Here is a 21756-nt window from a genome sequence, read left to right on the forward strand (position 1 = left end):
GTGGCAAAGCTAACCACTTCCTGTTGACATGTATTGAGACCGATAATGCCAGGTCTGCTAAAATGTACTACTTGCACACTTTAGCAAAGCTTGGTTTAATCTTAGCTAATAAAAATCTGTTGAGTTATGAATGCTGATTTTTTTTTTTAACTGTTATTTGACAGGAAGTTCATATTTAGTCCAGCACAGCCTGAATAGAACCTTTGTACACAGCAAAGTTGTTTTATGTGCAACTGTCCAGTCAAAACACATCAGAATATGATCATATGTAAATATATTGTATATTGCGAGTTCTATTTGATTTATTTTCTAGACTTACCGACAGACCCAAGGCTGAACCTGATGTACCACCTCCCTGAGCTTGAGATGGCACCGTCAAAGAGGAGCCAGCTAAGGTGTGTCTTCATAGTGAGGTTTGTGGGGGTTTCTTTTAACCAAAGCCAGTGCAGAATGGCAGCTTTAAGAAGAACCAGGCAAACGCCCAGAACCACAAACAAGCCAGCGCAGAACTGTTCCATACAAACACAAACTGCACACTGTACTGATATAAAACACAGAAAGCGGCATATAGACGGACACACCCTCGGCCTCGGCACTATGAAGTTTGGAACTTCCCATATTTACAGACTCCCCTCATCAAAAAGATGCCATTTTCCTGTGGACTTTTGTAACAAATTCATTATTATTATTTATTCATGACAACCATGAAATGATTCATCAATGGATGTTAACTGCTTTATGCTTTTCAACTCGAAATGGTTTAATCCAATACATTTTTTATGTTTAACATGTTTACATGTTTTAACACTGTTCTTCCTTGAGTTCGTAATCCACACTGTATAGCTTTGGCACCATTTAGGGTTTTCACACTTTCATGCTGTGTTTTAGTGCACTGTTATTGCATTTTGATGCATATTACAAAGGCATTTTCCCCCCACTGGAATAACATGCACCAGTGAATCGTTCACAATAAGACCGGGAACATGCATCAGTCAATTTTGATTTCATGTTGTGGGGAAACTGTATCCACTTTAAGGAGTTACTCATTGGCATTCCTACATCATGTGCTACTCAGTGCATGTCACTTTGTGAATACATAGAGTTCAAGGAGTGAGAAAAAGAGGGAGAAAGAAAGAAAGAAAGAGAGGCAGAGAATTAAAAACAGAAATTTAAGCTTGCCTCTGTTTCTTCCCTCTAGGCATTTTGTGGCTTGTGAAAAATGTGCTGTATATTTGAAGGGTGGAGTCACGTGACCCAGAGAGGGTTCATGAATCAGAGCGCATAATTATTTCTAAGAGAGACGAAAAGAAGAGAAGGAGGGAGGGAGGGAAAGAGAGAGAGAGAGAGAGAGAGAGAGAGAGAGAGAGAGAGAGAGAGAGAGAGAGAGAGAGAGAGAGAGAGAGAGAGAGAGAGAGAGAGAGAGAGAGAGAGAGAGAGAGAGAGAGAGAGAGAGAGAGGCAGAGAAAAGGAAGAAGATAGAAAGAAACGACCGTGTAGTGTGAAAGGGACTCTGATGAACGGGGAGAGCAAGCTTTTCTTCTCCTCGCGGATTTCAGTCACAACGGGTGAGTTTAACTTTCACAGAACCGATCAAACGATGTTTTGAATAAGTATACCTACTCTCTTATGTCTGTCAGATATGATATAGCAAAGGAGAAACCGGAGTGATTTAAAACTAAACTTGAGTAGGTGCGAAAAGAATGATAAAAGAATCGTATTGATCGCTCGCAACTTTTTGTTCGTTCGTTCGCTACGCTCGCGCGACTCGGTTCTCTTGAATTCATCTAATTGCAGCGCGTGCGCTGTGCGTGTGTTTTCATTTATTTTCGTGCGGCGTTGATGTTTGGCGTGCAAGTGTTTTCTCGATCCGCGATGTGTGTGAAGAGACGGCTGGTTACGTTTCTCGTCCTTACGCTTACCTTTTCCTAGTGAGTTGTACCATGACACACGTAAAACATTTATCTGACTAGTCTTTCTTGCCTTAAGTGTTGTGTATATGCAATAGCCCTGTGGTGTGCCTTACAAGTTTTAAGTGTGTGTTTGTAAATCTGAGATTAATGTGTGCAAAACCCAAGTGTTGTGTACAACTTGTGGTTAAGAGAAAGGTGTTTTCACAAGCATCTCATGCAACGTAAAAACGTTTTTTTCAAGTTAAATATATGATTTAATGTTATAAACCTGGATACATTAAGAGACATCAATGAAGTGTAGTTTAGTTCTTTAAATGGATAGGGGATAACATTTTAAAAATGTCGTTTCCTTGCAATGACAATGAATGAAGATGTTGCTCCTCAAAACGGATGCAAACTCACCATACAGTCCTACAACTCAGAGCCATTTGATAGCGACTGTGCAAGGAGCAGTTATACAAGTTTTCATCCACTCATCATTTTGACATCTGCCCTAGCTCTTAATGAGAAAAGTAGTCATTTGTAAACTATTTGGTTGATCCAATTCACAAAACCAATCTGACTGATTTGTTCCGGTTCTTGAGTTGCCTCAATAGTCCAGACACAGGAACATTGTCAGTTAAAAACTTTAATTCATATGGCTTCCGAAGACTTATGAGCATGAGTCATGTGGATGCTTTTATGATCTTTTCTTAGTGATTCTGCATCCCTCTTGAGGTTTGAAAGCATTCAGTTCATTATAATTACATGGAAAAGACCAACCTGGAAATTTTGCAAAACATATTCTTGTGTGTCCAGCAGAAAAAAAAAAAAAATGTCATAGCGGTGAGCAAGTAATGACACACTTTTCATTTTTGAGTGAACCTTTAAGTAAGGTAATAACTGCATATTGGCGTTGTGCAGTGCAATCACTTTGAACAAGTATTCCATTAGTTCCATTTTCAAGTAACAAAATGCATACACATTCACATATTAGTGTGGTTACAGAAGTTTTTGTGCTATACTCCCTGATGAGTGAACTTACAGGACTGTGAAACTCATTGCATTGATTGCAGCACCTGTTCTTTGTGCTTTTCTCTGACTCACTCTGTGATCTGACAGAATTTGCTTTCTTTTGCTTTTCAACATGTTGTGTGTGAGATTTTCATGAGTTGAAAGGTTTTTAAAAAAAAAAAGTTTATGCCAGCAGTGTTTAATAGTGTCAAAGCCAGACGTGATTTATGAGGTCTTCTTTTAACATGTGACAGAATGTTCACATCCAAACACACATCTGGGGCTGAGGAGAAGTCTGAGCGCGTTACAACATTAAAACCAACAGACTTACTCCACACATGCACAAACAAATGTATGCAATGCTCCTTTTTTTTTAAACGAGAAAGGAATGGGCCAGCCCTATTCTGTCTTGAGCTGTTTATGTCTCACAGATCAGCAACATGAGTTTACAAGAACTCGGACAAAAGACGCAGAGACAAGGAAAAACAAACTATTGTCAAACCAGATATTCACGTTCCACCAAAACCAAAACTCCCACTCTGACTCCAGCGGGACTGTGGAGTCTGATCTCAGCGGCACAGTGACTGTAATGGAATACGGGAGTGTCTTAATGTGTTTGTGTGTTTGGGTAAACTGCTGTCATTATATTCTTGAGTCCATTTTCCTTCTCTTTTGAGTGACAGTGAAATGTGTCTTTTATTCACACTATATCAACCAACGCTAACCGCAGTATTCGATTTTTAGAGTTAATTGCTGGATCTTCTAGTTTATTCATATTTTTTTTTATGATTGACAGAATGGCCCTTTGTTTTTTTGCATGCATGTTTGACTTCTTGCTTGGACCATGTGTGTAATTATATGAATAAATTAATGTTTTCATGAAGGCATGCATGGTTAGACACCACTAGCCCCCCCACACACACACTGTCTGTCAATCTGTCTAGATCCCAATTTTACTTCAGTTTTCATAACTCATCTGGCAGCTTTCTGACTTGGAATCATAAATCCTGGCGTTTATCCCTGACTCTCTCAGGAATCTTGGGGGGGGGGGGGGGAAAGAATATAAGTGGCAGGGAGGAGCTGAACAGGTGGTTTATGGGGGATCTGGGAAGGTGGAGGGGATTTTGTTCTGCACTCTGTAATTATGAAGGAAACCATCAGATCACTATTTCCCTTGTATATTTTTGCAGGTGTGCAGGGATGTATCTCTTTGACTGTGTGCGTATATAAGACCTTATGTCAGGCTGTGTGTGTGAAGGGGAGAGAGTGTCCGACATCTGCTTATAGAAGTTCCTGTGTGTGTCAGGGCTTTTATTAATGTGTCTATGCTAGTGTGTGTTTATACTCGTGAGCGTGAATGCTTCCCCGTGCCAGTGCTACTGTAATGAGCGCCATCTATTACCTTCTATTGCCCTGATTAAATAAACTGTGTTCATCTGAAATGGCTAGTTTAGCTCAGAGGCCATGTCGTTTGTTTTTATAAATCTGATTTCTTGTCTGATTACGCTACGTAATAAACCACAGCTACAATCTAGCGGCGATCATGTTAATGCTCTGATCCTTAACCAATTATTTAACCACAGAGGAATACTGCATACTGCAAGCGTAAATAAGCTCACTGGTTGTGTTCGGTTCCTCTGTTCAGCAGTTTTATGGGTCTTTAAAAAAGTTTCTTTTTTTATGTTGTTTATTCGTTCTTGCAATGTGCCTGCGCTCAGCTTGTCCACATCACATCATGGAACAGAACTGTCAGAACTGTCAGAACAGTCTTTCGTCCACTCCATTTATCCCATCACTCTTTCCATTGCTCTCTCTCGGTCTTCCATGTGTCACAACCACGTCCAAACCTCGGAAGTTTGTTTATTTATTTATTTAAAAACAATACGATTTTAGAACCTAAGAATCCAAGTAACAAATGTGACTTAAACCTGCGTTAATTATTTAAAAATACTTTTTGGCAGGGGAATGTATACAACTTTGATTTTTTACATTGTATATATATATTATTAATTAAAATGTAATAATTAAAAAAGTTTGTACGTGTATATATATTATTATTACATTTTTTATAAATATTTTTCAAACTAATTAACAGTAATTTATATAGTAACAATAGTTTATATAAAACGTTTTATATAATATATAGAAATATTTTAATTAATACATATATATATATATATTTAACTAATATTTAATATTTTTTATAAAATGTAAAATATAATATTTTTGCTAATTAATACATATTTCTCACTCAGCTTACCTAATGTTTTACAATTACTGTATTGATTGTTTTAGTTTAGAGAGTGAATCACTTAAAAAATTCAAATGACAGCGTTAAATGATATGCAGTGTGATTAGAGGTAGAAAGCTCACATGGTTTATTGTGAATGAAGTGTACTTGAGCCTTACAGCTGGGGCTGTGGCAGTACATACTTTTTTAAATTATTACCGAGGGGCATGTTATAGTGGCGTGATAGATATTATGGCATTGTCAGTGTTGTACGGTGATTGGGTGTGAAGAATGTTTGTTGGGTGCCAGGAAAGGGCTCAGTGTCAGACTGGTTTTAATTGATGGGATATGTGACTCCGAAGGAGAAGATCATCTATCACTCTTAATGTTGTGCTACCATTTGACCTGTCAGAAGGCAGAGGAATTCGAATGTGTCAGTTTTATCTCCCACAATAAAAAGGTTTATGAAGGGCTTTGTCGGAAATGACTGCCTGATGACAATGATACGCTTTGTTTAATTTTGCAGCGGTCCAATTTGGCGAGGCTATATTTTACTATTGGTTATTAATGTCGCTTGACAGGACTGCAACCAATGTCCCCCTGCTGTGGCGCTTTCATATGGGGATGAAGAAAAAAATATTGAAAGATAAATAAATGAGTCATTAATAAGTTATCTTTCTGCATTTGTGTGTTTGTATGTGCGTGTTAATGACGTCTGGCCTTTGAACCTTCAGCACTCAGTTCTGACCCTCCTTCTGACCATGTGACCTCCACAATGCCTGGAGGTTCCTCAGCCGCAGACTTTCCACACAATACGTCTCGTCTCCCAACATCTTTCTTCAATTGATTCCACACAGATTTCTTTCAAGGTTACAGCACATTGTGCTGTGTCTTTTTGTAATATCTCCCATGCATAACAAGCAGACAACTAGTTTTAACCATCAAGGTTTGCTGTAAACATCCCTCGGACACATATGCTTGTGTTTTATGCAGGATATGACAATTATTTTTCCACAGAAAATATGCAAGCTACAAGCAGATCTCTTATTTTTATGGTCAGATGATGTGGTTTGTGTTTTCTGTTTTTTTTTTTGGCGTTTTTGTGAAGCATTTAGTACTTTTAGTTTGTGCTCTTTTTAGTACTTTTGGGCAGTTGTGGCCTAATAGTTAGAGAGTCAAACTTGCAACCCAAAGGTTGCGGGTTCGATTCTCAATACCGGCAGGAGACGACTGAGGTGGCCTTGAGCAAGGCAACTAACCCCCAATCTCTCCCCGGGTGCCACAGAAAAAATGTCTGCCCAGTGCTCCGGGTGTGTGTGTCCACGGTTTGCAGAGTGTGCGTGTGTTCACTAATGTGTATATGCACTAACTTGGATGAGTTAAATGCAGAGGACAAATTCTGAGTATGGGTTATCATCATACTTGGTCTTCACGTCACTTCACCGTCACCTTCACTTTTACAGTGCCTTTAATTCAGTGTTTTCTCTGAGAATCAAACCCCTAGCCTTAGTGTTGCTAGCGCCATGCAACACACAACTTAAAATAAAGGTTCTTTATTATAATTGATGGAGAAGAACCATTAACTTCCATGGAATCTTTCCATTGCACAAAATGTTCTCTATAGTGCAAAAAGCCTCTTTAGATTATTCAAATGTTATTCATACTAAGAAAAAAAATGAACAGTTTACTGAAAGGTTTTTTGGGGTACCCATCACCCCCTTTCGGAACCTTTATTTTTGAGCTCTGGTTCCAAAGAGTCTGATTAAGTGAAAGTGTCTTTCTCTCCTCGTTTTTCCTTACTTTTTTTTTTTTTTTAGGAATGGAACAGTTTATACGTGCTCTTTAAGTGAGCTTGATGCCTCTTGTAGAAGTTTCCAGATCCCTCGTCCACAACCCGTTTGATCTGAATCCATACGCCCCACTCTTGTGGCCTCCGCTATACAGTTCCGCTGCCTTTCTGGGGGTGTTTGAGTGTATACGTTCGGATGTGTCAATCCGTCATAGCGCTGATCGACAGCAGGAAGGCTAATGTGGAAAGTTAAAGTACCTTTTAAAGTAGAGCGCCGTGAGCTTAGAATGAAGGAGTGGAAATATTCAAGAGTTGTAGACAGGAAATGAACCCAAACCGCTGTACCATCCCAAATCCGTCACAGCTTTGGAGGAAGAATGGATTGCGGTTTTAGCCAGGCTGAGGGAGGAAAAAAATAACTCACCATCGGCTCCGACGGTTAATGCCTCCTGTGATGGCTCTTTTTTTCGTACTTTCTTATTTGCGTACCAGTTAAGAGCGACTTTTGTGATGGCTCAAATTGTGGTTTTCCAAGCGAGAATGTGATACCTTCGGCGGTAGGGACACTCGATTCGCCAGAGGCAATTCTCTCCTGAGTTGAAATGGATACTTTTTTTTTCCTCTCTAAACACAACCTGCTTACCCTTTTGCAGTGGCAAACTGCAGTACCTTCAGAGAGTAGACGTCACCAGCCCCGGCTCGGCCCAGCCCCGAGGAGCCATGAATCACATAGAGCTGATTCTGTCAGAGATACACAGCGCATCACCCAACCATGCCAGGAGCATTTTCTCTCTCGCTTAATCTTTCTTTCTCTGTGGCTAATAGGCCTCGGCATGCTCTGCTAATGATGTGTTTGTTCTGCGAGGAGCAATGTAGAAACGGTGGTGAAATCAGGGTTTTGGAAAGTCCCGGCTTGTTCTTATAATCCCTGCGAAGGTCGGGTCTGCGGTGGGTGCCCGCCGCTGCCCTCCTCTCAACCCAGAGCGGGCTGAGAGTTTGAATAAGCGTGTGTGTAAGGGTCAGCCAGAGAATAGCAGTAATAAGAGAACATGTGTGTATGTACTTATACATGTGTGTGTGCGCCCCAGGGGCTTGTGCCAGAGAGAGAGAGGGCGAGGGCCCTAAAATGAGCTCACTTTCTGCACAGCCTGCCTGCCATAAAAGCAGAACATACTCTGTAAAACTCTTTGCCGATGTGACTCATGAAAATACACAGGCGCCAAGTGTTTTATTAATTCATTATTGTGTTTGGGAAAATTGTAGGAACACACAGATCCCTTTTCAATCAGTTCCCCTCTTTTCAAATGGTTGCATGCGATTTGGATTTTCCCTGGTTCCTTCATCCCCCCCCCCTCCCTTCTTTTCCACTATTTTTCTGCTTTTTTATTCCTCTCCCTGTAAAAGTTTTTTTGGGTGTGATTTTGATGTTTTTCTCCACTCTCTCTCTCTCTCTCTCTCTCTCTCTCTCTCTCTCTCTCTCTCTCTCTCTCTCTCTCTCTCTCTCTCTCCCGCCGTTCGTCTTGTTTCTTTTCTTCAGCTTTTCATTTTATTCCCAACATTCTCCTTATTTTGTTTCTTGATGTTCTTACTACTGGCAGAGTCAAAAGTTCAGAAGACTTAGAGTTAATGCAAGCCCTAAAACTTTATAGTGAGAGCCAGAGTGATATTGTATTTCCAGTAGACTCTTTTATTTAGACAATTTTGTAATGCTGTATTTACTCCAATACGTACTCATACTTTTTTTTTCTCTAATTGCTGGAACAACTCATTTTCCAAACTGTGATCAATAATCTTACTTTTTAAATACATTTTTTTTTTAACATTTAAAAAAATAAGTAAAAATTCAAAATAAAATAAGTAAATATTTTTTAAAAATAAATAAATAAATGAAAATGTTACTAAATAAATAAATAAATAAATGCATTTGAAAAATAAATTAATTTATAAGATAAATATATATATATATTTTTTAAATAAATATAAAAATAATTAAAAATAATTACATTTAAAAAAGTAAATATCTTTAAAAATAAATAAATACATAAAAAAAATACTAAATAAATACATTCTTTTAAAAAATAAATTAAAAATCTTAATTGGATCTTAATCTGAGGCTTAATCTAAGAAAATATAAACGATTTTTAAGATTTATCTTTTGTCGATTGTCTTATATAGTCTTTTGTCTTGTATATTTCTCTTATCTTAATTGACTGTTTTATAGCACAAAATGATATCTGATTATATTTTATGCCTTGGAGCATTTCAAATCAAATAGAAGTCTGGTAACATTCCCGGTGGATATATAACAAATATTTCCTAACCTTGACTGATATGTGTGGAAAACATAATTACGATATCATTTTAGTTCACAGTAACGATTTCAATTCAGCGAATAGAGCATTTGGCCCGAGAGCGAGCGGCTTCAATCTGCTGCAATTGCGAAGAATTTATTCTGTCCTGCCTCGGTCTCCGGGGTAAACGCGTTGACTACGGCAATGTGTGGTTTTGAATGGTGAGCTCTAAATGATATCTGTTACATATGGAACAGTTCTGAGGGGTCATGGACGGAGCTGGAGCGGGAGGGGGTTTGGGGAAGGGGGGCGATGTGGGCAGGGATGGGTTCGAGGGCACACAGTCTCAGATGAAAACCAGACCTGGAGGAAAAGAGAGGGGGGGAGATGGCAAGGCCTTGTTGTGGCTGGCTATAGGCGTGTGCCTATCTGAAGAGCTGCTTCCTTAGACGTGGCCACCCTAGCTTGGATGCACATGTGGAAGAGTTTACTGTAATGGAACTCTAAATTAGTGGTGGTTTGAAGCTGCCTGCAGCAGTAGGCTGTAATTAACTGGCTCTGCTGAAAGAAACAGAACCAGAGAGGCCGGTGTGTGTGTGTGTGTGTGTCTGTGTGTGTGTGTGTGTGTCAGACAGATGTGTACACTGGAGCCATGGAAGAAAATAGCACATTGGGAGAGACATTTTTTTTCAGCATGCATTAATAAATGCTTTTGCTTTACGTTCTTACAAAATATTTAGGGTGTTTCTTTGTGTGCTATTATGTCCTGGGGCTTTTTTTTGTTTGTTTGTTTTAGGATTTACAACTTCTTATTTATACCTGCATCACTTATTTTTGCTACTTTTCAAATACATTTTTTTTGTATGGATTGTTTTCAGCCTTACACTTTAAAAAAAAGATGAGAATTATTACATTTTTTAAGGTGATTTTCTAAACAAGAAGTCCATATTTAATTAGCCTGTTTATTGTGTGAAAATGATTTATATGATTATATATTTGATTTACATCCCCCCCCCCCCCCCCTCAAAATATTACAGTTGTGGCATCTTGCAAAATTTTTAAAACAATTTTAAAACATTTAAAAAAAATTGGTTAACAGTGTTAATGCTGAGCTTGAGATGAAATATGAGACATGATGTGAGAAAGTAAAATCAACAAACAAATATTACAAATTTCATTGTGTGTAATTTCAAGTCGAGCCGTAAATTTGTCAAATCATCCTAAAAGTGTGAAAATATAATTTAATTGTGTGTATTTAGGATAGCTATGAAATTTTCAAGACAAAGGAGTCGGAAAGTTTATTCCAAAATGTTTTGCAATGTCGTCCACTGTTGGACATTATTAGTAGATAACTTAAACTAATAAAAGTGAAAGTGTGTTTTAAGAGATTCTACAAAAGTGCCCAAGAAACACCCTGGATGTACGTGTGTGTGTGTGTGTGTGTGTGTGTGTGTGGAAAGAGGTTTCTTTGGGTTTCATTGTGCGGATTACAGTAGAGCTGTGTGCATCTCTGTTATGGAAAGGGAGCACAGTATTTCTCTCAAATACTATGAGTTCAGGTGCAAGTGTTTTTATGCGACAGTGAGAAAGAGACTGTATGAATGTGTGTTTTGGAAAGCCCAGGCTTCTTTCCTGGCCAGAGTGCCGCCCCCCTAGTGCCCCCCAGTGCCCGGACTCCGTCACTGAATCAGTCTCCCTTTTTTTCTCTCTCTCAGCCCGGTCTATGTTTATGCCGAATTCATGAGCACGATTTTTCCCTTGCTTTTTACCCTGATTCACAAACCACAGCACTTCCAAAAAGCACTGAATTCTTTGGCTCAGCTCATTTTTCAAAAACCACATTTAAACAACAAGCCGCCAGCACCACCCACTCATAAAAATCACTCAAGGGAGAAGGAACAAAAACTGGAAGGGGACAGCCCAGCATTCACTAGTGATGAAGATGGGCTTTGTCTTATTGAAAAGTCGGCGAAAGAGAGATTTGCATTCATTGCGTTTTCCAGTGCACATATCTAAACATTCATAATATAAGATAAACGTTTTTGAGAAGTGAAACGACGTATATTAAGACATCAGAAATGTTGCCTTCTTGTTTTAAATGAATTTGTTGTAACAGAATTCAGTGAGGATTTCAGAGTTTCTGGATCTTGCTTTCTTCCTTCAAGCATAATTCAAACGAACTGATTGAGGTTTACAGAGTTTCTGGTTTCATTTTTGACCTTGCTTGTCCATGAAAAGTTACAAAAAGTGTTTGTGAGAGAAATGGAATAGAAACGTGACGGAAAAGATGCAGAACAGTTTAGCCACATAAGCCGTCACCTCTTCCTTTCACTCTTTCTCTTTCAGTTCCTCTCCAGCTCTCATCTTCTCAAATGGAGCCTGCGTTGGGGCCTCAGGTCTGTGAGAGGGCCGACTGTAGTCTTGCAGGGTTGAGAGACTGGCAGCACTAACAGAGAAGCTCTTTCTTGTGGAGTTTGGGTGGTTTAAATCATATGGAATAGCCTGGAAACACCACAAACGTCTGGACACCTTTCAAAACGGAGCAGACAAGAACGCTCTCTTTCTCTGTTTCTCTTCTCCTGCCTCAACCTAACTTTTTCCTTACCACTTTATTATTTTCCTACCTCCCCTTCATTTGTTTTTTTTTTGTTCTCTTTCTTTTCCTCCGTCCATTTTTACATATCACCCCATTGTTTTCCCTCAGACTCCACCCTCATCTCAAACACACAAGCGCTCTTTTGCAGTGATTGCTGGGTTGTTGTTGAACTGTTGTGAGAAACTCTCAGATTGCAGTTTGTGTGATGTTAGGGGTTCTTAAAAGATTAGTTCAACCAGGCATTAACATTTTGTTATCATTTATTCCTCCTCATTTCATTCCACACCTTAATTTCAATTTGAACAATGTACTAGTCACACATTCCATGCAATATTACAGTGAATGCAGCTGGAGCTTTCAAAGCTCCAAGCTTCAAAAAGGACGCAGATGATCCGTATGATTTATGCTCTTTATTTTAAGTATTCTGAAGCCATATGATAGGTTTGTATGAGGAACAGATATTTATTGACTGAAGGCCTGGACTCTCCTTAAAGGGATAGTTCACCCAAAAATGAAAATTGTGTAATTTACTCACCCACACCTGTCATTCCAAACCTGTAAGACTTTTGTTCATCCTCCGAACACAAATGAAGATTTTTTTGAATGAAATCGGAGAATTTTCTGTCCCTCCGTTGACAGCTACACAATTACCACTATGTCGCTTCAAAAAGTTCATAAAGAGAATGTAAAACTAATCCATATGAATTGAAAATTATTCCAAAAAAATTTAAGAGACTACCGCTTTATATGATGAACAGATTGAATTTAGGCTTTTATTCACAAATAAACATTCATCAACTCACACATAAGTTATGATAAACGGAAGCTCAAGCATGTTCGCTTGACGTGTGAGAACCAATAAGGTTTGTTCTCATGTGTTACGCATCATGTTTGAGCTTCCTCAAGAACCAGTGAAGTTTGTTCTCGGTCGTCAAGCAGTTTCAGTTGAGCTTCTGTTTATGTACAGTTCGCTGATCAATGTTTATATGTAAATAAAAGCCTAAATTAAATCTGTTCATCATATAAAATGACCGAGTCTCTTCAGAAAAACTTGGACTAAACCGTCCAATTCATATGGAGTAGTTTTACGATCTCTTTATGAACTGAAGCATCAAAGCGGTAGGTTGCGTAGCTGTCATTAAAGGGACAGAAAGCTCTCAGATTTCATTATCTTTGTGTTCCGAAGATGAACGGATGTCTTACGGGTTTGGAACGACACAAGGGTGAGTAATTAATGACAAAATGTTCATTTTCAGGTGAACTCTAAGTGAAATAAGTGAACAAATGTTTCTTTTGAGTCATTCTTTTCAATGAATCAGCTGACTTGATTCACAAAACCAGTCTGAGTGATTCAGTTTCAAATTGGACTGGTCCATTTAACCCACTAAGCAGGTGATCCAGTCACAAGTGCTCTCAAATTTACTGGGAGTGACTAACGAAAAAACGAAGTAATTCGGGTTTGAAACAACACGAGAGTGAGTAAATGTGCATTTTGTGGATGTGGTGCAGCTGCTTGAACTCACTGAACTGTTTTACTACTGTTTATTATTCTTTGTACAAATGCTTAACTTTATATGTTTCCTCCTGAAGGTACGTCCTGCCGTACGAGTGAACGCGGAGCCGTGACGCATATTTGAGAAGTTTGCCAACATTGTCACACAGCCCGTTGAAGCACACGACAGGCCCGACCAGCCTTTGGCAAGGAACCGTCGCCATGTCAGCCAACCGGGAACGGCAGGTGGGTCACATGACCGGCTTCCCACCTGCTGTCTACCCCTTTGCCTTCAATTCCATTCGGAGCCACTCCCCCTTCGACCTGCTGGCCAATAGTAGCCTGTTTGGGCGGTTTGGGGCGGACCTTCCCAAAGAGATGGCAGCGTTGTGTGAGTATTGTACCTGTTCTGCTTTAGTTTATTACATTGTTGAAATTAAGTTACTGAAAATGTTCATGTTAGATTCTTACAAAAGATTTTGTTTTAGGGTGTTTCTTCGGGCACTTCTGAGGCCTAGTTAATTTTTTTCTTTCTGCATTTGAATTTTTTTATCTTGTCTTGGAAACTTTTTAATCATGCCTGCATCATGCTACTTTTCACAAAAAAAAAAAAATCAATCATAAAAATAAGATTTTTTACATGGTAAAGTGCATTTAAAAAATATATATATATGTGAAGCAGAATGAATTTCGCAATTTAAAATGAATGGCTGGTGTCACATTCAGTTGAATTCAGACTAGAATTGTGGGATTGTGTCATAAGTGCAGTATGGATTGTTGGATGCTGCACATTTTGGTATAAATAGTAGGATATACATGCAATGTTTAAAGTAGCATGGTATTTCAGAAACATTCTTATCTTGCTGTGAATAAGTAAGAGGAAAAAGAAAACTGTCTCTTTAAATAAATTTTTGAGCATCAACTGAAAGTGTCCTATAACTGTAATCTTTAAAAAAAAATCTTTAAAATGTTTGCTAGATAGCTTCCCTGGATAAAAGGCATTTTTAACAGGCATTTTGACCCTGTAGAGAGAAAATGTTCAGCATTGTATTTCTAGTGTCACAGGGGGCGCTGTTTTACATCCTACTGCAGAAGCAAAGTGTGTGTGAGAGAGGATAGAGATACAACAGATGGCAGAAAGAGAGAGAGAGGGGAAAAGAGCCATTTAACAGATATTTTATGCTGCAAAAAACCCTTTTTGTCGGTTTAATATGTCAAGTTTACATTTTATAGCATTCCAGAAAAATAGCGGATTTCATAAACCAGCTGTCAGAGTTTTTCAACAAAAGCGAATCTGTTTTTTTATTGTGTTTTTTTTTAGCTGAGGTGTAGTACATTCACTGGCTCTTTAGATCCAGAGTGTGTTGCAAGAATGTGAGCAGTCTGTGGATTTTTCTTGTTTAGACAGTAGCTTAGGGGAAAACACAAGCCACAGACATCTGAAATCTCATCTCAAGTCCTGAGGGGAGAATCTGTGATGGGTTTGGATGGCAACAACAAAGCAGAAGACTATGTGTTCCCCCTCCTCAAAACACACACACACACACACACACACGCACAGATATACACTACTCGGCCTCTCCTGCTGTGCCTCTTTTACTCCTCTGCAAGTCTGAACAACACTCCAGCCTTTTAGATGTCAATCAGTACCCACCCCCCTACAGCTGCCCACCTAATCCAATAGGTATTTACAGAGAGAGAGAGAAAGAGAGAGTGAGGGAGGGGTGATGGAAGCACCTGGGGATGACGTCCTGGTGCGGTGGAATCCAGTAACACACCCTGCTGTGAAAACACACTGACGGATACACAATAAACAAGCCTTCTCTGTCTCCTGGTCATGAAAATGAGAAACATATTTCGCCTTGCATATGCAGACGGCCTGAATACGAAATTGCCTTTGTGGTAATCGTTGCAACCTTAACCTTATTTACATTCTTGTTTTACTTCCAATTTTTTTTTGGTCAAAAGGATGAAACTTATTCTTCCTCTGAAACCTTTCCACTGATGTCACTATTGGATAATGTTAACAAATAGCCATTGTTTTGGCAAATCCACATTCAGTCTGGCTCCTTTCTGATGTACAGTACTGTTCAAAGGTTTCGGGTCATGACTCTTTTTTTTGGAAAGATTTTGAAAAGTTTTATTCAGCAAGGATGCATCCAATGACATCCCACTCTATTTTTTTGCTTTTTTTCTGCTTTACTCTGAAATTGAATGACTGAAATAAAATGAGTTGCGAATGGTAATTCACAGTGACTTTTAAAAAGGCAAATTTAACTAATTTGTGAACTGGAAACAATTTCTGCCTTGCTCTGGCCAACTGCATATCCAAAAGCACATTGGGCCCTAAGCAATGCCAGGAATTGGGTGAGAGTCAAGACCACAGAGGCCCTAATTTGCTTTTGGGGACGCCGTTTGACATTCTTTTTAGACAGGCATGTCACAAGTTGTTTTACTGAGCCATTTTCATCCCTGGCTCTGAGACGAGGGGAAAACAAAGGCAGACGAGCAATCGTCCCGGTGCTGTTTTTGCAGGAGTTGGTTTAACAGGCCTCTTCATTGTTGTCAGAGCTGTCTGTCGGCTAGACTGCAAAAATTCCCAGCTCATAAAGGCCCGACAAACTGAAGGCCCTGTCTTTGAGTGCATCTGCATGTTAGTCCTGCATTCTTCCATAGAACGGTGTGTATAATTTCCCAGAGAAGATAGTCATGCTTTGGCAACTTCAGATAGGTGTGTTCAAGCAGATATGCTGACAGGTTCAAGCACCTTGCGAAGATGGGCAGTTGGCACAGAGCTCTTACAAAACTTATTGACAGCTGGCATTGATTTTTTTTTTTTTTTGCAGTAACACAATGATGAAGTGAGTGATGTATGTATATTTGCATTTATACATTTGACAAATATACATTCCCTTGTAATCGAATCCATGACCTTGCCGTTGTTAACGCCATCCTCTACTGTGTGAGCTACAGGAATGTAGTCACAAAATCAGAGACCTTGCCCTTGAAATAGTGATCTGTCTTATTGTGATCGGATCAACTGAGACAGATCCTTATTCCAGATGAAAACTGAAAAATGTCTCTACACCAGCAGTTCTCAACTGTTTTGATAGGGCTGTGAGTACAGGAAAAAAATACAAAAAAATATAAAAAAATAATAAAACTGCAATTAAAAAAAAAAGATTTTTTAAAGTTTAAGTTATTTACAACTTGGATTTTTTTTTTTTTACAGTGCAGTTTTATTGGAAGACGTATTACAAGAAAATTTTAGAAAAGTCTTTCTACATCAAAATATCATGTTTTATTCAATGTGCTTTTTCTTTGTAATAAATTGAAATTAAGTGAAAATTTAACATTTTACATTCCGCAAAAATTTGTGTTTTTTGTTTTAACACTTTAGTTTAGGGTCCAATTTTCACTATTAACTAGTTTCTTATTAGCATGCATATTACTAGGATATTGGCTACTTATAAAGCACATATTAATGCCTTATTCTGCATGACCATAATCTACATGCATTATTCCTACCCAATACCTTTAAACTTTACTACCTTACTAACTATTAATAAGCAGTAATTAGGAGTTTGAGGCAAAAGTCGTTGTTAATAGTTAGTTAATAGCGATAATTGGAGCCTAATCTAAAGTGTGACCGTTTTGTTTTGTTGCAAAATTGTCAGTTTTCCTTTTCAGCATTTGTCATAACAATAATTGCTGGGCCTGTGCAGTTCTTCAGGGTCAGGGTCAGGTATCCGGTTGGTGTCAGGTGAATACAGCCTAATTATATAGGGCTTTCTTAAGATTGATTAGTTGACCAATCATTCAGGAATACACTGACTAGTCTGATTTGAAGATATGTTGTTTCTTCAACCCTACACCATGAAGCAGTCCTGGTCCAGCGGTAATTCTGGTTCTCTCTTGCTGTTTTTAAAAAAAAAATTTAAGCATGCTGTTTAAAAAAAAAAAAATCATATAACACAAAGGTTTCTCTCTCCTACTCAAAGCTTTTGGGGTGAAATATCCATCTGTGGAGCTCTGCCGTTTCTTTGACACAGAGTTTATAAAGCAGCTGTGCATGTGGTGTTATCGGTCACTGTGTGCGAGTCTCTGTGTGGGAGTCTTACGTGCCGGCGTGCAGAAGCCGCTATCAGTTGATCCCTGTCATTATCGGAGCTCTTCAAACAAACTGTTGGAAGCCCATTACCAGCACTTACCATGTGATAGCATCTCAGCTGAGCCCTCAAACTCTCCTGAAACCTTTTACCAATCAGGGGAGGAGGCCTTGCTCCAAGCCGCCAAGAGGGATGTTTTGAAAGGCTGCTTGGTCATTTCCTTTAACCAGACGGAGACCGTGTGGCTCTAATCTAATACTCCTGTTAGGGCCGTGCACGGTCCAGCTGTCTCTCTCGCTCATTTGCCGCACATATCAACGATATTAGTTCCCTTTTGGCTTGCAAGCTTGAGTTTTTATTGTTGCGACTAGGGCCAAGTTGTTGTTTGAAGGCATTTGCATTGTATAAAAAAGAACAGCATGCTTGTTCCAGCTTGCCATCGAGAGAAAGGCAAACATTTTGTTGTTTGGCTGCCCCCGCAGGAATAGATCAGTACAGTCACACACTTGTAAACGCATAAATATGTGCCTACTTACTGCACTGTAAAAGTGCTTTTGTGCACGGTTATATAATTGAGACCATATCTTGTGACGTATTTGCATATGACAAACTGGTTCAAAAGCTCTAGGAGATGTCAAATTGAAACGTTATAGGCACTCATTTAAGGGTTGCACAATAAATCAAATATGATTCTGGTTGGAATGCTTAGTGAAGTGATGGTTACAGCATTCCATGTTTTTTTTATTTGTGACCTGATTTGTGACTTGATTTTTGCTGAGTTTGAGCATTTTAACCAATCACAGGCATGTGTTTTGTGTGCATGAATGCAGCAGCCATTCCGAGACGTTTAAATTAGTATATAAAGCTTTCAATAATGGCCTTCATGAAGAAATGTTTTGCAATCTGATCTGCAAATGACTGTTTTACAGCATAATCACTTTGCTGGCTTTTTGTTTATAATTTCATCACAAATGTATTTACTGTGTCTGTCTCATTTAGTCCTGTATTAAAACAGCAAAAAGCAAAATTATTATTATTTTTTTTAAATCTAACAAATGAAATAAGTCATTTTAAAGCAAATTATATTATGCAATTGTAAATAAATTAATATCAATCAATAAATTAAATATTATAATCCTAATTGTGCAGCCCTAAGTGATCACACATAGAATAAAGGAACATTGAAAGGGAGATGTGTTCAGAAAAGAGGAAAATAGTGAGTCTGTGTCATTAAAAGGCCAAGGCACAAGCACTACATTGTATCAGATTATTTATTTACCGAAACATTTTCCCGTTAAAGTGTTGGCTTTCCTTCGCAGCTGGCATGAGTTTGTGTGCAAGAGGGATCAAAATGAAATGAGAGCTATGCGTGTGTCTGAACACTTCTCCATTTCCTCAGAGATTCCACCATCTTTCATCTCCACCTCTGCTTTCCTGCCAGGTTCCTCTCTGGTCCTTCACTCATCACCATCAGCACTTACTTCTACTGTAAACAGTCAGACATTGAAACGTTCTGGTGGATGAATCAGTTATCTAAGGATCTTATTCTTATTGTGTATTTTCCAATACAATGTTTTTGGCTTGAGTTGAATTTTAAAGTCTAGTTTGGCTGGAAGCTGATGAAGTTGGCCATGAAAGATGATGGAGAATTCATTTTGCAACACATTTTAATTTCTTAGATCTTAATAATAGTAATATCACATCTTAACGTGGTACATTTTCTGATTGAAACAAAATATTCAAAGTGGAAAATATGTAGGCCGGGACCAGAATGGAGCCAGAATTGGATACAAGTTTGCAGTTTGATACTCCCCTTCTGAAACATGACTGACACTCACTTTTGAGGACATGTAGGCAGAAGGTCAAGGTCAACCACAAGAGCATCTCAATGTATCCCAATGAAAACATTTATTTTTACAAATCTAGTCTTTATTGGTTATTAATCACTGTAAAAAAAAAAAAAGAAATCATATTATTAATGAGCATTTGTTTGTCTTGTTTTCCAGTTAAAATATCTCAAATATAAAAAGACTTGTTTTCATAGATTTGATCTTGAATATAAGTAGGCCTATATTTTGTCTAACTGATCTGCCTTGTTTATAACCTTAAGTGCCAGTGCGGTAAGACAAAATACAATTAAATGAAAGATTGATTTTCTGAATTTTTTTGTAAAAATATTTTTGCATCACAAAAAAAAAAAACGAATTAAAAAGTAATTAGTCATTAGTAAAAGTAATTTTTGCAGTGTAAGGGCCGGTTCACACAGAAGGCGTTTTTGCTGTTAAAAACACAAGACAGGTCAGTGGAACAAAAAAAAGTGCAACGTCTAGAGATGTGCTTTTTAAAAGTTGAACTTATTTAAACTTGAGCGCCACATTTTTAGAATGGCGTGTCATGCGCAAAGGTCCGAAATTCACGTCCGAAATTTTTGCACGTTAAAAAATAAATACGACCTCATGTTTCGTCAATCACGCTTACACACTGCCTCCGAAACATTCGTCCGTCATAAAAAAAATTCGGATCGGGTTTGATTTTCTGTGTTTTACGCATCCGTAGCAAGCATTTTGAATGGTGTTTTGACAATTCAGAGCCACCGAATCACGAATACGAAAAAACGCATACGAAAATTTCGGACTTAAGAGACGCGAACGCAACGGTCATGCACATACGTCTAGAGCGTGCTTACATAGAAAAACAACGGAAAAGTGGTGCATTGAACTGGAAAAACGTATTCTGTGTGAACGGACCTTTAATGTTCTAATTTGAACATTTAACTATTAGCAGGATTTTTGAAAGGCTGTATTGCCTACTAGAAGTAGCCTAAAACAATGCCTAAATATATATTTGTCTGTTGTTGGCTAAAATTGTTTTCCTTGTCTATGTGACCTAGTGATGTTGGCCTGGTTACGAAGACACACACACACACACACACACACACACACACACACACACACGTGTATTTATATATATATGTAAAAATATATACAGAGTGCTTCGGTGCTATGTCGTTTGTCATTGATAGAGGACGGTTCTGCTTTTTATTCTCTAGTATGCTTGCTGTCTGTATTGCTGTAATCACACATGCAATGCAGGGCCTTTTGTGTAAAAGGGAATTCATAAAGTCTTTGTTAATATTTTGGCCACAAGCGACTCCCACACTTGTCTGTTTTTTTGGAGAGTTGGCGTAACCGCAGTCGGAGTGGGAGACAGAGTCAGGAGTGGCCTCTCTCTGCCAGGTCATTAAGAGCTCAGTTTGGGAATTTTGCAAATTGTTCACAAATGGAATCTCAGCTCGACTGACTCTATCCCGAAAATCCGGTGGATTACTTTCCTCCCCTCTGCCCCTTCTATACTCCTCCACTCCTATGTGGATTTCCTTCCTTGATCCCACCGTTCCAGGGAGAGAGACTATATAGCGGAGGGGATAGACTGTGTGTTAGGATAAGGCACAGAGTGTGAGCGAGCATTGAAAGGTAAAGAGTGCACTGGCATTTTAGCAAGATGACAGATGAAGATAAAGAGATCAGCGTTGAGAGGGGGCGGAGCTTCAATGTTTGCAACAGGCAGGACTGGGCACGTGCAGTATGAGGATTCTGCCATGGCGATCGGGTATGGGAGGGGCTTTCTAGTGGATTTTGGGAGGGAACTTGTCCTAAGGGGTGTGGCCTAAAAGTCAGGGGAGGATTGGGTAACTTTTTGCCAGTCAAGATCATAACTACAAAACATGTGGTTTCCAGTTTTGAATACCTCATGTCAAAAGTCATGAGAATGCTAAAGAAGCAAGAATACTGGCATGCCAAGAGAGAAAAAGAAATGGCGGGGGGTGGGAGAAAGAAACAGGCAGAGAGAAGGCTTGTTTGGGAGATTGCCAAGTTTGATAAGTTTGTGAAAAGTTTTACTGTTTCTTTTTTATGCGGTGCAGAACACGAGGAGGCTGAGTGAGGACTGGAACAGCCTGTCTTCTAGCTCTGTTTTCCCCTCTGGTCTGGTCTTGCAGTGACACTTGCAGATTCTCGGGGAGATGTATTGTGTGTACGAGTAAGATGTCAGGATAAGATTTCATGTCTCCTCAGAGCCAAACATGTGTACGTTATTGCTTGAGGTGGACGCCATGATAAATGTCCGATGGTGTTGGGATGGGACTTTTGGGACTGAGGTAGTACTGGTGAATACTTTTATGCCTCAAGCTATTCATGAGTTTTAAATAGTTACATTTCAGTCACTCTACTCTATTAGAAATGTTACTTTAAACATTTTTTTTTTAAATGATTAGTGTTTTTGAAATATTATTAACTTTAGCTGTTATTAACTTAAAGCATTTAAAATGCTGCAATGAGACTTAAATC

The 21756-nt window shown here is 38.8% G+C and overlaps 1 protein-coding gene across 3 annotated transcripts in view; it reads left to right on the forward strand.

The window, feature by feature from the left end:
* The window catches only part of rarga (retinoic acid receptor gamma a), a 76879-nt gene that overhangs the window by 22919 nt on the left and 32204 nt on the right, over window positions 1-21756 (forward strand). For 2 of the 3 annotated variants that reach the window (XM_056257951.1, XM_056257954.1), the window contains exons 1-2: window positions 1424-1565; window positions 13400-13692. In XM_056257951.1, coding sequence (XP_056113926.1) covers window positions 13524-13692 — 169 coding nt within the window. In that variant the 5' untranslated portion in view covers window positions 1424-1565; window positions 13400-13523. Of the gene's footprint in view, window positions 1-313; window positions 396-1423; window positions 1566-13399; window positions 13693-21756 lie in introns of those variants that run through there. The other variant, XM_056257952.1, reaches the window with a different exon arrangement.

This window comes from Rhinichthys klamathensis, unplaced genomic scaffold (genome assembly GCF_029890125.1).
Source record: "Rhinichthys klamathensis goyatoka isolate OS25496 unplaced genomic scaffold, OSU_Roscu_1.1 h1tg000147l_1, whole genome shotgun sequence".
In the NCBI taxonomy this organism is placed as follows: Eukaryota; Metazoa; Chordata; class Actinopteri; order Cypriniformes; family Leuciscidae; genus Rhinichthys; species Rhinichthys klamathensis.